Source organism: Hemicordylus capensis, chromosome 3, assembly GCF_027244095.1.
Source record: "Hemicordylus capensis ecotype Gifberg chromosome 3, rHemCap1.1.pri, whole genome shotgun sequence".
NCBI classification, from domain to species: Eukaryota; Metazoa; Chordata; class Lepidosauria; order Squamata; family Cordylidae; genus Hemicordylus; species Hemicordylus capensis.
Window position 1 is genome coordinate 286,077,262 of NC_069659.1, and position 16,422 is coordinate 286,093,683.

At 43.0% G+C, this 16,422-nt stretch overlaps 1 protein-coding gene across 2 annotated transcripts in view; it reads right to left on the reverse strand.

Moving 5' to 3' along the window:
* Positions 1-13,621: 13,621 nt before the first annotated feature.
* The window catches only part of OGA (O-GlcNAcase), a 40,214-nt gene continuing 37,413 nt past the window's right edge, over positions 13,622-16,422 (reverse strand). For both annotated transcript variants that reach the window (XM_053312796.1, XM_053312797.1), the window contains exon 16: positions 13,622-15,796. In XM_053312796.1, the coding sequence (XP_053168771.1) occupies positions 15,660-15,796 (137 nt within the window). In that variant the 3' untranslated portion in view covers positions 13,622-15,659. The remainder of the gene's footprint in view (positions 15,797-16,422) is intronic.

Sequence of the window (16,422 nt, forward strand, 5' to 3'; positions counted from 1 at the left end):
CCAGGGATCTGTACTCAGACTGGTGCTTTTTAATTTATTCATAAATATCTAGAAGTTGGGGTAAGCAGCGTGGTGACCAAATCTGCAGATATCAAACTCTTTCGGGTAGAGAAATCCAAAATAGATTGTGAGAAGCTCCAAAAGGATCTCTCCAAACTGGGTAAGTTGGCGATAAAATGGTAAATGAGGTTCAGTGTTGGCAAGTGTAAAGTGAAGCACATTGGGATGAAAAACCCCAACTTCAAGTATATGCTGTTGGGATCTGAGCTGTCGGTGACTGATTAGGAGAGGGATCTTGAAGTCGTGGTTTAGAAAAAAGACGACTGTGGGGAGACATGATAGAGGTCTATAAAATAATGCATGGTGTGGAGAAAGTGGATAGAGAGAAATTCTTCTCCTAGAACCAGGGGTCATCCCATGAAATTGATTGCTAGGAAATTTAGGACCAACAAACAGAAGTACGTTTTCACATAACGTGTTATAAACTTGTGGAATTCTCTGCCACAAGATGTGGTGACAGTCAACAATCTGGATGGCTTTAAGAGTGGTTTGGATGACTTCATGGAGGAGAGGTCTATCAAAGGCTACTAGTTGGAGGGCTATAGGCCACCTCCAGCCTCAAAGGCAGGATGCCTCTGAATATCAGTTGCAGGGAGTAATAGCAGGAGAGAGGGTGTGCCCTCAACTCCTGCCTGTAGGCTCCCAGTGGCATCTGGGGGGCCACTGTGTGAAACTGGATGCTGGACTAGATGGGCCTTGGGCCTGATCCAGCAGGGTTGTTCTTATGTAACAAATATCAATCACTCAGCACTCAACCCACAAAAACCAAGCAAGGCAAATGAGGTGACAGCCAAAATTGAATTCCTTAGTCTGCTTGATAATACGTTGTTGGATGGAAATATAGTCACCATGGCTCATCTTCAAGAGGCATACACAGGAATCCTTATGGCAAATAATGTGGACAGCCATCCCAAATGCACAAAAATAAAGCAACTTATACAGTATGATATACCAAGTGTAGAATTCCATAAACCAATAAGAGGGAATGAATCAGAACATGTTTCTATCAACATTCCAAGAGATGCTACAATTCAGTTAGCAGAAGAGAGCAACACTGACGGATATGACAACTTGAAAATACTCTATGATGCTGCTAAGGTTCTATGAGAACTTATTACCGAAGCAGAAAACGTACAGAAGTACTTTTACTTACAGAAGTTACAGATTGGAATCTTCCAATCTTTTTCTGTTGGGTTCTCAAGGGACTGAACGCAAGCCTATTCACAGGCGGGGGGGGGGGACTGAAGTCAACCAGCATGCCATGAGTTTTGCTCAGACTACAGTGTATTTGTTTCTGTCCTAGGACCAGGGGCGTAACTATAATAGGGCAGGGGGAGACAGTTGTCTGGGGGCTAACTACCTTGCCCCCCCCAGAGGCTAGTCACATGACTGACTCCCTCAGCCGTGCACCCACCCGGGCTTCCTTCAGTTGTGTTCATCCTCCGAAATTGATGTGAGTGTTAAGAACTGGAGCTACCAGAACAGCATGTCTTTCTCTAGTACCATTACATGACTTGCATCATCCACAATTTACAAAACCTTTAAAAAAATTATATAGATTTTACTATGCTTTTTGTTACCACTATTCAGCCTCTTTTAGTATTTCTTTACTTCATGAGCTGAGCTTCAGTGAGGTGGGGCCCATTTTAAGATCTTGACTCTGGGCCCACTCCAACCTTGCTACGCCCCTGCCTAGGACCAGGTCTAAAACAAGGAATCACAGACTGTAAGGACCACCCATGAAAGGCTTCAACAACTGGGAATTGCAATAGAAGTTCGCCAAGCTTTTTGGAGCAAGAAGCTTGTCTACATGTTGCATCAGTTTGTTTTGTGTGTTGACTGCAGCAGGGTTTGAAGACTTGAGGCACAGATAGCTACCACTGTTGTGGAAAGAATGTTGGACAATGATGGCATCTATTTGCCTCCTGATGTAGTTGAAGGAAGATTCATATTCTTTGCAATAGACAATATTGATGGTAAACGAAACCTTCATGGAACAGCAATGGCTATATATCAGAGATGTGAGGCTGAAGATGAGGCACTAACAGGGAGAACTCAAAACTGCTCACTGAAGAAACTCCCAAGTACAATAACTAAACTTTCGGATTGTCATAAACTATCAGCAAAACCAACAAGTCCGGTATACACCTCATTCAATTTAAAAGAACACTCCCAACCACAATTACTAGAATCCTGTCTTGCAGATATTACCTGGCTTATGGGACGATCAGTGGTGATATCTCACAAAATGAATGGAAGCAGCATTCCTTGCACAGGAAAAAATAGTGGAGTAGGTGATGAAGCTAATGATGAAGATAAATGGACAATAGCAAATGCAACATTCCCACATGGTCTGGATACAACTCACTGTTATAACATGGACTCCCAAAAACACGAGTTGGTACACCACCATTAATTGCAGCACCTGCACACAAGTGGAAGACAGTACCGACTCATGCAGGTACAGGGTATCAACGCAAATGTCATAGGTCCTGACAGTAAAACAGTCATCACACTAGACATGGGTCTCTACAAGCCAGCAAAGCAGCTCCAAATGGCTTGGAAGGATTTGGATAATGTTGTACTCCGACCTGGAGAACTACATATAGTGATGGCCCAGCTACGTTCTGTTGGAGCCTATATTTAAAACAGTGGACGTGGACTTGGCCTATGTTGGAGACAGACTAATGTGTATAGACAACTCAGAGTAAAGCAGATAATCGAAGGCAAGCATGTGAAGAGAGAAGTACAAGCTCTCATGGTCACACTAGAAGCTCTTTTTAACCTCTATCAAGATGCCTTCTTTGAAGAGTTTCCTCATCTACTGCCAATAATTACAGCTGCTGCTGAAAATCTTGATCAGTCATGTGCAGATGGGAATCCCGAGCTAAATAAAGAAGCACACACAAACCTGGAGGAGATGATCAAATCGCAGTGTTTTAGAAAAGATCAGTTAGACTCAAGATGGCAAGCAAACCTCTGCCACTTGTGATGCGTCAATACATGCAGATGATAATGGAGATGTTGCTTTTCATTCGCTCTGTTAGAACAGGTTATTGGGAATTGCATTTAGTGTCACTTGGAGCATTAACCAAATACTTATTTGCACATGACAAGGCACAGACAATTATGTACAGATGATCCCACTTTATTTGGCTGAGATTGAATAACTCATGAACACTGACAAGGAGATGGATCAAGAGTTATTGAATGGAAACTGGCTTGTAAACAATAATTCAAAAGTCCCTTTTTGTGCTATTGGCAGAGATCATGCATCAGAGCACAGTAGCACCTAGACTGATAGGCATAACACTCAATCCTCAAGCTAGAATAAAGTTTTTCCTCATCTCACCAGAATTAGCAAGGCTTGCTGGAGAGAAGCGCAGCAGATGGCTGGTATATTACCTGCTACACAAACCAACCATCATGTATTATCGAGATCACTCAACTTCAAGAAAAATCAAAACACTGAAGCACTAACTGCCACTCTTCACAGCTTTACAAATCAGTTTACTGAGGACAGTGATGATCTCTTCAACCTGGTCACAAAGGCAGTCATGCCTGAGAAAGTTAAACACAATACCTATAAGCAAAGTTAAATTGGTAAGAAGCAACTTGAAAGTTTTGTATCTGAGTGTATAAACCAGGGAAACATCAACCTGTGGGCTCCAATGAGAAAATGTTAGTGGCAGACTTTTAAAAACATGGGGTGGGGAGTGATCACTGGAAATAGTACAATTGAGTGAAAGAAGATAGAAACTAGCATGGAACTGCAGTGGGGAGGCTCGAAGGTGGCAGGGGTCTATCTTTAAGAGCGAGGGAGGGTGCACTTACCCCTCCCACTGCTTTCCAACCACCAGTGTCTGTGTGTTTCAAAGCCCATTGGGGCGGCAGTGTACCTCCCTGCTGCTCCGTTGCCCTCGTCTTCTAGATAGGACCAGAAGTTGTCTGCATGCGCTGGCACAGGTGCATGCACATCATGCAAATGTGCCTGTGCTGGTGTGTGCAGGCAGCTTCCGGTCATATCTGGAAGATGAGGGCAATGGGGTGGCAGGGAGGCATGCTGCCTGGTGGGCTTTGAAACACACGGATGCCGGTGGGGGAAAGGTGATGGGAGGGGTAACTACTCTTAAAGATAGACCTCTGCCGCTTTTGAACCAGCAGAACTGCCAGTTCTTTGAACCAGTTTGGAGGCCCATAAAAGGCCTCCTAACAGGTCTGTGCACATCCTTAATAGAAACCTTTTTGCTCAAATGTTGTTGGTGACAAAATCCAGATCATAAATAAATCTTGAAGACTCTGTAGTGAAACATGAACTCTCAGTTGTACCAAGGTTTATGTTTGCTGATGATGGTAAAGGTAAAGTGTGCTGTCAAGTTGATTTTGATTCCTGGCACCCACAGAGTCCTGTGGTTTTCTTTGATAGAATACAGGAAGGGTTTACCATTGCCTCCTCCTGCACAGTATGAGATGATGCCTTTCAACATCTTCCTATATCACTGCTGCTCAATATAGTACCAGCGGGGATTTGAACCGGCAACCTTCTGCTTGTTAGTCAAGCATTTCCTTACTTAAGGTACCATGCTAAAATGCCAAAACAAAAGCAGTCTGATGGCTATTCTGGAAAAGTTACCCATTGGGGAAGACACATTACCTGATGATGAGGATGCAGAGCCACTAGCCATGAACAAGGAAAAAGCAGAAGCCATTTATAGTGAGACTATTCAGTCAACTGGATTTGAGATGGGACTTGTAGATGGGATGGCAGAACTCCAGTCACTTCATAAGCTGGTCAGCATAAAAAAATGTGGCCAGCTTGCTGAACATTTTTCAGATTATTTTCTGTCAAAATACAGAAACTATGATCAACTTCATGTGGTATTTGACCGCTATGATGTTGATATGTCAACTCAAGACAGCAACACGTGAAAGAAGACAAAGGCAACAACCGGTGATAGCTTACCACATACAACAAACAGAGCAAAATTAACAATGAAGTGGCTTCTTTCACATGTGAAAACGAAGATGGAACTAACACATTACTTGTCAAAGAAGATACTTGAAAAAGGACATCAAAATGGTAAAAATGTGGTAGTGGCATGGGGATGTGAATGCAGAGCTCCACACAGCTATCTTCGAAGTAATCAGGAAGAAGCAGCGGATATGAAGCTTTTGCTTCATGCTGCTGATGCAACAAACAGGGGGGCTTCCAGAATCAGCATTCACTCACCAGACACTGATGTTTTTGTGCTAGCCCTTCAACAGTACCCAGAATTATGTGCTGAAACGAATTTTGTTACTGGAAATGGAGAGTTGTGCTGCACCATTCCTCTACTGCTCATCTATGAAGCTCGTGACTCAGCAAGGTTTCTGCTTTGCCTGGCTTACATGCTGTCAGGGGTACAGACAATACTGGAGGTTTTGCAGGGAAAGGCAAACTAAGTTTATGGAAAGTTTTCAAGAATGCCAACGATTGTATTATAAGGGCATTTGCAAGCCAACCCCAGTGATGGTACATTTGCTGCCCTTGTGGAATTTATATGTCAGGTATTCTTGCCTTGTACAGGTGAAACTCGAAAAATTAGAATATCGTGCAAAAGTTCATTAATTTCAGTAATGCAAATTAAAAGGTGAAACTGATATATGAGATAGACGCATTACATGCAAAGCGAGATAAGTCAAGCCTTAATTTGTTATAATTGTGATGATCTGTATGCTGTAATATTAATTAGGTGTAAGGTGATTAATGTTGTCAAAAATGTATGCAAAACTTGAAGTAAAAGTCACTTATGCAAAATGTTTATCTATCGTTTAATAATTCATTAATAACTTTCACAGATCAGCACAACAGTCAGAGCAGATTCTCAGACTGCCAACATGTTTTTTTCTTACCCTTTGAGGTATTCTGAAGAGAACTGTATAGGAGCATGCACAATGCCATGGGATTTTTGTGCTTTCATCACAAAAATCCCACGGCATTGTGCATGCTCCCGTACTATTTAGCTTAATCACCCAGTGTGAAAGAATGAGCGACAAACCTCTTCTCCATTGTAAATATGTATAGAATGTTGGCTGGTCTCTGTGCGGGGTCAAAAGTTCATTCTTGTTTTTCTGTAGTTTCACATTTGGCTTAGCAGTTGATTTTTGGTGGAGGTGAGGACGAAATTTTTTTTTAATGGAGGGAATTTTTGTTTGTTCTGATTGGCTGGGCTGAGAAACTATTGAGGCAAAAATGTACATTTATAGAGAGTGTTAGAGAGTAGAGAGAGTCTGCAGGAGAGAGGCAGAGACAGAGGTTGCAGAAGAAAGAGTTGAGTCCCGGAGAGCAGAGTCCAGAGGAGTCCAAGAGTGAGTCTAGAATGGTCCAAGAGAGCAGTCCACAAGAAGAATCTGTCTGCAGTGCAATTGGTCCATTTGTAAAAGAGAAGTTGTGAGAGAAGTCTAGCTGAAAATCATTGGAAAAAGGAAAAGCCAGGCTGGACTGAGCCCCAGACCTGTGCTGTAATCAGAACAAGAGAGACTGCCCAGCAAGTTAGAAGATGAAGGAAGAAAATACAGAGTAGGGACCAGTATAGAACCAGGTAGTGATTGCAGTTTCTCAGCTTCTTATTTTTCTCTGACCTGCACCGTAAGTTTGAGTTGGTATTTATTGCTGTAAAATAAATGTTTTAATGAACTAATCCCCCTACCCCCCAAAAAACAACTTTCTTGTTATATAAAAACTAGAGGGGTGTTGATTTGTCTCCACCCCATGCCTAGAAGGCCTTTCCACACTACTAGAGGTTTGGATTTTGGCAATTTTTGCATTTTTGTTGCAATGGATTCAGCCTACCAAAAAAAAAAAAAAAGTCTACCTGATTATTTATTTAAAACATTTATACCTCGCTCCTCCAGTACATTACTGCTCGGGGCGGCTCACAACATTTATAAAACAGTTACAATATAAAATCAGACTAGTCAAATTAACCAAATTAAACAAGTTAAAAATCCAAGCTAAAACCACAATCAAAATTAGCTTTTAAAGTTCCGAATTAAAATCTTAAATGTAGATGTTAAACAGCATGGGGGATAGAAGAGATCCCTGTGGGACTCCATAGGCCAAAGGCCAAGGGGTGGAACAAGCATCCCCCAGCACCACCTGAGTACAACCCCAAGGTAGGAGCAGAGCCACTATATAACCATACCACCAAGTCCCAGCCCAGAGAGACATCCCAGAAGGATACCATGGTCGATAGTATCGAAAGCACCTGGGAGGTCCAGGAGAATCAACAGAGTCGCACTCCCTCTATCTCCTGGCATAGGTCATCTACCAGGGCGACCAAGGCAGTTTGCATCCCATATCCAGGTTTGAAGCCAGACTGGAAAGGATCTAAGTAATCAGATTCATCCAGGGCAGCCTGGAGCTGAGATCCTACACGCTCTCCAACACCTTGCCCAAGAAGGGGAGGTTAGAAACTGGTCGGAAGTTATTCAGTTCATCTGGGTCCAATGAGGGCTTTTTTTCTCATCTGGGTCCAATGAGGGGCCTGATGACTGCCTCCTTCAGCTGAGGGGGCACCACCCTCTGCCTTAGGGAGACATTCACCACCCATGGACCCAGTCCCTTCCTAGAAGCCTTCACCAACCATGAAGGGCAAGGGCTGAGCACGCCCATGGTAGGCCTCCTCTCCATGGCAGCAGAAAAAGATTAGGTAGGATAGAAAGCTGTTCCCCACACCCAGCAATGGTCAAAACAATAGAAGACTGTTCTCCATTTCCCATCCATTACTCCCTCAGGAAGATCTATTATTCCCTCAGGAATAACTAGTCTGCTGAACTACAGCCTGCCTTAGCTAATAGCAGGGGCAGAGCCACCATTGGGTGAACGGGCTCAAAGAACCCAGGCCGCCAATGGGAAAAGGCTGCCAGGCCCTGTGGCTCGGGCTCCATAGGAGCCCAGAGTGAACTCCCCCCTCCAATGCCCAGGCCGCCAGAGCCCAGGTGAACTCTTCACCAATTATTTCAGGCAGCTCCGGCTGCCTGATGCCTGAAATAATTGGTGAGGAATTTGCCCGGGCTCTCGGGGGCTCAGGCGTGTGTGTGTGGGAGGGGAAGGCTCTCTGAGGCCTGGGCGTGGGAGTTTGTTCTGGGCTCCTCTGGAGCCTGAGCCACACCCCTGTGTGCGTGACATCACACACACAGGCGTATTGGAGGGGGCCGCTGAGTGGGGCTGGATGCTGGCTCCGCGCCTGCCTAATAGGAATCTTTACTTATAGAAACCAAGTGAATTTGGTTTGTTGCTAATTTGCCCACCTAAGATATCAGTTCTAATGACTTTTTAAAATTTACATTGCATTATTAAGCAATTCAAGGGGGTCAGAAGACTGTGTGTAAAAAGAAGACATGCTTCTGCAGAAATAGTAGGTTCCTTTCAGCATGCAAATAGATTTGAAGCAAGTTTGCCATCTGACGTACACATATGCCTTACCTGATTGTTTTCTAATTGGGTCATCTTTCAGCTGCCTAAACAGTACTAAGCTGCTCTTCAATCTGATATGGCAAGATAAAAATGTGGGAGGGAAACCCAAACTTTTTACAAGATATTGTAATAGTATCTCCCACAAGACCCCACCAATCTTCTAATTTTCTTCTTCTGTGTGCAGAATTAGTTTTGTTCTGGGCAGCAGTATCAAGGCAGTGTGCGCGCACTTGCATTCAGAGTGCGGCCTTCCTGATTAAACCTGAGCGGACATTAAAAAATGTGTAAGTGCATGCACATGTGCACACCTTCCAGGGAACACTGGACCCCACCATGGTTTATTTGTAACCAAGAGCCAGCCAAGTATTCAGAAGATAGTCTTTTTCTATGTGCATTTGACAAGTAAACGGTTAGCACCTAAGAGGCAGATCAACCCAGACAGACTATGAATTTGCAGGAGCCAATAGGCTTCTTTTGTGAGTTTTTCATTTCTTTCACATTATAATCTAAATCACAGACTTCACCAAAGGGCTCACTGCAGTGACGCAAACAGGCAGTATTAAGCCGGGTCTGTTAAGCCGGACCAGTCTTCACATATACATACTATGCATTAATCCAGAATAATTTTCTGCTGAGTTGCATGCAGTCATGGATTAAAATCCTCACTTTGGCTATAAGCATGTATTGAAAGGATGTGGCAGGTGAGTGGCAGGGACAAATCTATCTAAATACTGTGAATATAACAAGATTGTTAAAGTAAGTAACAAGTTACTGATCAAGTTGGTCTTCTGATAGCAAGCATGAATTGTCCCCTTTGATAAGCAGGGTCCGCCCTGGTTTGCATATGAATGGGAGACTGCATGTGAGCACTAAGATATCCCCCAATGTTGTTCTGGGAAGAGCATCTGCATGCTAACGTGCAGAAGGTTCCACGTTTCCTCCTGGGCACCTCCAAGGTTGGGCTAAGGAAGATTCCTGCCTGCAACCTTGGAGATGCTGCTTGCCAGTCTGTGAAGACAAAACTGAGTATGGATGTGCGCGAATCAATTTGACATGATTTGGATCACATCCTTGGCCCCTTTAAAAAGGAAAGCAGCTGCATACTTGCTCCTCCTCCGCTCACTGCCACTTCCTGAATCGGCAGTGCTCTTCCCACCTATTTTCATGCACCAGCAGCGCTCCCCCAGCTGCCCTTGTGAGACACCTGCATGCACATGGCCTCTGCACATGCATGGCGGCTATTTACATAGTCAGCAAGGTTGCTGATCCCACTTATGGCTGCTGTGTATGTGTGGAGGCCATGTGTATGCCAGCATCACACGAGGACAGCTGGGGAGAGTACCGCTGATTCAGGAAGTGGCATTGAGCAGCGGAGGAGCAGCCATGAGTGGGATGTGTTCCGAATTGCAATTCATGCACATCCCAATACAGAGTTAGATGGACAAATGGTCTGACTTGGTATAAGGCAGCTTTCTATGTTCCCAATTTCCCTGCTTTAAGAGGGGTAACCATGTTTGTAACAGTAGAAATAGCAGTCTTGTGGCATCTTAAAAAAACTGGTGTTTCTTGTAGCATAAGGTTATGTGGACTACAAAAAACTTCCTGCACCTAATGAAGTGGATTAGGTGGAAGTCCTACAAAACCTTCTGCAACAACAGGTGTGCTAGTCTTTAAAGTGGCACAAGACTGTTTCTATCTGTTTTAAGCAATCTCAGTTATGCACTCCAGTCTAATATATGCTTCAGTTAATTTTCCATGGGAAGGTTGCTATATAAATGAGGGCACTTTAGTTACACGAGGATCATGTTACATGAGAATGATGTTAATAGATAGTATTTTGCTGTAATGTCCTTTTGATCTCAAAGGCTGCAATAGAGGATAATACAGTAGTCACTTCCTTCCTAAATATGTGATTGGTTGGGGGTTAGCCTGCATGACCTACTCAAACTCCTTTGGGGCTACACAGACTGACCCAGTGGTTTCAAATGGACAAGCACACTTCAGTAGGCTGCTCTACCCTTTCTGCTGTTAACAACCTTACCTCACTTGCGACCATCTGTTTAGGTAATCAAGATTCCACGCTTCAGAATTAGGAATCTGATATTATTCACTCACCTGTCATAGCTCTGCAGCAGCATCCCAAAGCCTCTGTGCTGCCATCAGGTGGCTTGGAAACCACCACCACCTACCTTACATTCCCGGGGAGACCAGAACTTCTCTAGGATTTGCTGCTTTCTAGAAATTTTGAGACCAAATCAAGCCCAGTGCTCACCAGAATATCAGTGAGCCTCACACAAGAGGAGGGATATTTTCAGTGAGGCCTGGTCGATTTCCCAGCTGTGTGTGAAGGCAGGGGGTGGCTTGCTGAACGTCATATTTATAGTATTTTATTTCTTTGCAGTAAAAACAAAAGGGTTATTACCCCAGTGGGATACTGATGGGTTTTCCTGGTAACCGGTTTCTGCTGTCAGATGTTCAAAGATGGAAGGGGAACTCACAAGTGCTGGGAATGAAGCAATCCCAGAGCTACCACACATCATCTCCTCCTTGCAGTGAGGCAGTTTCCTTCCTGTTCTGTCAGCGAGAGGCCTGCTAGTTCTGGAGAGCAAAGCACTTGGTTTTTGCACCTCCAGTTGGTTTGTGTAGCATAGTTGCCTCTCCAACTTCCTTCCATCAGCCTTATTTATAAAATTATGCAGTGCGGAGAAAAGCTGCTCTTTCTGCCTCTCTTATTACACTAGAAAACTAAGGTCGCCACTGCTACTGAGATATGAGCACTTTAGTGGTCAGAAAGGAACTTGAGGGAAATGGCACCGAACTTCTGATATCAACGGAAGCACTGCACGCACAAGAGGCAGTTCTCAGTGCTACAAGGAGCTACCAAACTCTACCCGGATGGTCCTGCGCAGGCACAGAACCCACATTTCAACAAGTCAACAGATCACGATCCAGATAGAAGGGTCATCTAATGAAACTGATTGACAAGATTCAGGACAAAAGTTGTACATACAATGATTGGTTTGTGGAATTCATTGCCACAAGATATGATGGTGGACATTGGCTTAGATGTCTTTAAAGGGGAATGAGACATATTCATGGAGAAAGACATCTACCAATCGCTATTAGTCATGGCTCTACTAGAATCTCCAGGTTCAGAGGCAGTACACCATTGAATATAAGTTACTTGGAAGCATCAGTGGAAAAAGGCTTATCTACACATCTTGCTTCTGGGCTTAGAATGACAAACTGCTGGATATATGGACATTCTCCCTGTGAAAGGTGATTGATGCAATTTGCTGTACTGGTAAAGGGATCTTCCACTCAGTGATCACAATTTGCAGACTGATCCCAAGCAGTGTTCTCTCTAATTTTTTTCAGCTGTGTGCAGAATGAATTTTGTTCTGGGCGGCAGTATCAAGGCACAGTGTGCTCACATGCATTCAGAATGGGGCCTTCCTGATTCAACCTGAGCGGTATCTAAAATTAACTGAGCAGACATCAAAAACGTGTGAGTATGCACACACGGGCACACCTTAGAAGGAACACTGATCCCAAGTAAGTTGTGCAGTCCTAAATGATTTCCTTCTTGAGTAGGATTTGAACTAAATAGCCTTTGATGTTCCTTCCATAACAGTGCATGTTTGCAGATTGTTCGAGATATGCCAGAGAGGCAGCTATACGAGTATCTTGGGGCCTAGTTACAGTTGCTCAGCATTCAAGGCTCTCCTTTCGCTGTCATAGCTTGTTACACATAAACTCTTCCAAGCTTTTTATTCAGATACACCATAATTCCACATAATTCTATATCCATTTCCTGGATATAGGAGATAATGTACAAAGGCAAGGTAAATCCAAGTGTCAGAAATTTGCCTCTGCTGGGTTTTGAATTTTGATGGGCTCATAAGAAACTTACCTCTTGCAAAGAATATTTTTAAAAGGTGTATGTTGGAATGTTATTTCTAGTCTTCATCGTTATGGAGAGAATGAAAAAAGTGTAAGGGGAAAAAATTCTACCAAAGAACCAGAACTGTAGAAGCCAGTGTTCCAAATTGCTCTGCATACATTGTTGCTCTTCATTCTGCCTTCTCACTCTCCCTCCACCACACAAATGCATCATGCATGCCTTCTTCATTCACAGGCTCTGCTTGGAACAGCCAAATGGTGTCAGGTTGTGCAGTTTTCAAAACTGGTTACATAAAGTTATATCATTTTGCTTGATGTTTACTTTTCTATTCTTGGGAGGACCCCATTTCATCACTGGGAGACCTCCAATGACTTGATGGTCTCCCAGTCATTGACCTCCAAACACCAATAGTGTCCTGCCAGTCAGCACAGCAGCTCCAAAATATTGCTTTATATTTAGAAGGCCTTAAATTACAATGAATTCACACAAGTTGCAAAATCTAATCAGACTGGAATAAAATGTCCTTTTAGCTTAGGGAACTCATTGCCTGCCCAATACATCTGCTCTTCATGCTATTAGCAAACTGAAAAAATCACAAAACCAGTCTGATCTAGCATTTTTTTTAGACTTGTGATTCAAAGAGTTTGAGAATGTACACCATAAAATGATAAAACAATAGGGATGTGGGCAGTACCTTTGGTAGGCTTTAGGATCTGGCATGCCTACTTTGTCTTTTTCTCCTGAGTCTCACAATCTGCCTCAGTCACAACTGTCCCCAAATCTTTTATTTCAGAAGATGTTAGATGTTATTTCTAAATGCAATTCTTAAATTAATGATAAAAATTCCAAAATCAACATTCAGAGCTTTCCCACACTTTACTGGTGCACCACAACAGGCATAATCCAGACTAACTGCCATTGAAATTAATGAGTATTCAGTTAGTCACTAATTTGCCTTATTGATTTCAATGGCACTTAGTCACGACTAGCTAGTCTGGATGGTGGCCAGTATGCTTAGGTTTCAGTAGCAATGAACACATCTTAGTGGCAGACTTGCTATACCTGAGAAAAAGTAAACCGTAATGGAGCTCTGGAGCCATGACGAACTCTGCAACATGATCAAGAGTGCTCTGAAACACAGCAAGGAGAGAAACATTCCTGTCTACCCACTTTCCTCGTTCTGCAGTATTACACAGACATTTTTACATTCACTTTGCAATTTATTCTATTCTCACATGGTCTTCAAATACAATTTTTACACAGCCTGGTGTTCTGCTACAGATACAGTAGGTTTAAAGACAGTCATGAAAGTGGCATTCCAACCGTACACAGTGAAAACTGATAACCATGAAAGCAGTGTCAATGCATTGCTTTACAACCCCAGAGCAAGGGACTGACAAGACTTCCAAGACTATCACACAATTAAACTTAAAACAGTGATAAAGTCATGAGAGAGTGTCAACTGTATAAAAACCAAGACCCCCCTCCCCCCAAATGTATAAAGCTGTAAATCCAGACACCCCCACCCCCCCGGCATTAATTAAAAGGAAACCAAGTGGCAAGTTGCTTTGCATACACTCAACGCCATAGAGACCTTGTGTAATTTCAAGCTGGCTTTTGTAAGATCCACAATCGCCGTTCACTCCTTAATGCATCTGCTGCAGCTTGAATGCTTTGCTATTAAAATCATTCACATAGTGAAAATCAAAAACCTGTGAGTGTAACTATAACAAAAGGTCAAATGTCAGCTTCTCAGGAGAGGTTGCATACTACATTTCAGCAGCCAAATGCTATTTGAAAAAGCGTATACAACTTTTTCAAAGCCTACACAGATTTAAAATAATAAACCTAATTTCCATCTTTCCTGAAAAGGAATTTTTTCAAAAGGAAACAAAAACAGTTGATTGCAGTAGATGGGGGAAAATGAGGAGCCAAATTGGCTGATTGCCCCTTGGGATCAAGGGATTAAAGGGAACAGTTAGAATTCTCCCAAATGGCACAGCTACCTCTTTACTACAATTCATAGCCATGCAGACCTGTTAGATTTTGGAAAATGTTATAAATGCTTAGAACAAGCAGTAATATTAAAATTAAGTAACCACTCAAATAATTTGTAAAATGTGCTTATTTTTTGTACACAAAAAGTCACAAACGTGCATGACTTACAGACCCTGATTTAGTCAGAATGACAGGACACTGGAGGGGAGGAGAGCTGCAACCTGCAGTCTGCCCCCCACTTCCATCCCGCCACTTTGGGTGGGCAACTGGCTGGCTTGCAAGTGGCATTAATGATCTCTCTGGACTGCCCTCTGACCAGCATTTTCCTCTCCAGTAGGAGGAGTAGGGAAAAGGCATCTACTGCACCTTTTGAGAACTTGTCCTCTAAAGGAATGACCCTTCTAGGTCAGCACTTCTTTTTCCAAAGCAACAGTTCTAGCGAAGGGCATGAGGCACAGCAGAAAAGGCCAGTGGTGAAGTTGGCTTCAGCCTCTTGTGGTTTGACATTATTCAAAAGTGCTGCCTCAGAACAATACCGCTTTGCTTTGGAAAGCAAAATATTACAAAACAATTAAACACAAAGTGTCAGCATACAGCGAGTTTATATATATTTACACACTGAAATTTACACTTCTGCCACTGAGTGACTCTGCCACAGACAAATGCACAGTTTATCCCTACAAAGCACAACGCTTAGCCAAGATTCTTTAGAGGTGTTTGGTCATTCATTCCCCATCAGCAAACATAACAGTTGACAAAGCCCAGAATGGACTGCAGTCGATCTTTCAATTAGTTGACTGACTCAGGCAGTCTCCTTTCCTCTGTAACAGGAGATCCCACTTTCACTTACCTCATCCCACGTCAGGACATGGGAGAAGGAAGTATTTCATATTCAGGACTTTCTGGAGGAGATAGCCATTCTGTTTTTACAGAGGTGGATGCATGGAACTGGCACCAGCACCTCTGAGAATTCATGTGAATCTGTTCCCGAGGCTACATAATACACAGTATTCCTTGGCACTTTGCTTAAGACCAGGAAATGAGGATGACCAGTACGGTTTTTCTAAACAGTCTTTTGAGCAGCACCTCAGAGAGGGTAATGAGTGAATTTTCACATAGCTCCTTCTGTCAGGCCAGCTGACTGCTGCCTTTGTATGGACAGACAATAAGATAAACCTCAAGCTCACCACTCTCCAGCAGTAAGGGAACTACCGTTTCAAAGGTTTTCCAAAAACCTCCTTATAAGCTTCGTCCAAGGATAACAACATCCTTTGGAAATCCTTCCATCTTTGCTATTTCAAAGCACCCAAGTTTGCTGTAAAATTCGAGGATTCTTCTATCATCTGGTCTCACTTCACAGAAAGCCCCACGGGAACCTGAAGAACAAAGAGGAGATATTTGGGAAGGAGGTCTAAGCAAAGAGGAATTTACTGAAATCAAGTTGAAATATTCCAAATGTTGTTAGATTTCTCTCAGTGCTTCAGATGCCTTTAGTCCATTTCTGACTAGACTAGGCAAAGCATAGTGACTAGAGTTACCTCGCCCTGGGGAGCACTTGTCACTCCTTGTGTACTCCATCCTACCAGTCTCTATCCATTGCTGTTATGCAATCCCAAAGCTGCTTATGCTGCAGAAGGTCCAGCACTTTAGATGTCTAAAGAAAGCCAATGATCACACTGGGTGGGATCAAAGAGCTACTTCAAGCACACCCCATTTCTTGGGCATGCTCAATGGGACTTTAAAAAAAAATTCTTTGATACAAGCAGATTACCCTGCCATATTGCAAGCTTTTTTGGGGAACTCCCCCAATTTGAAAAGAGGTTAACAAAGCAAAGGTTGCTACTTGAGAAAAACAAACCCAAAACTAGTTGGTTGCATGACTTCTAGATCCAATTATTCATCTCTGCATCATCCCTACTCTAAAAAGCATCTGTGCTTGTGTATGGAGACCATGGTATGCAAATAAGCCTGCTGCATATGTTTAAAATGTAATCTGCCAATT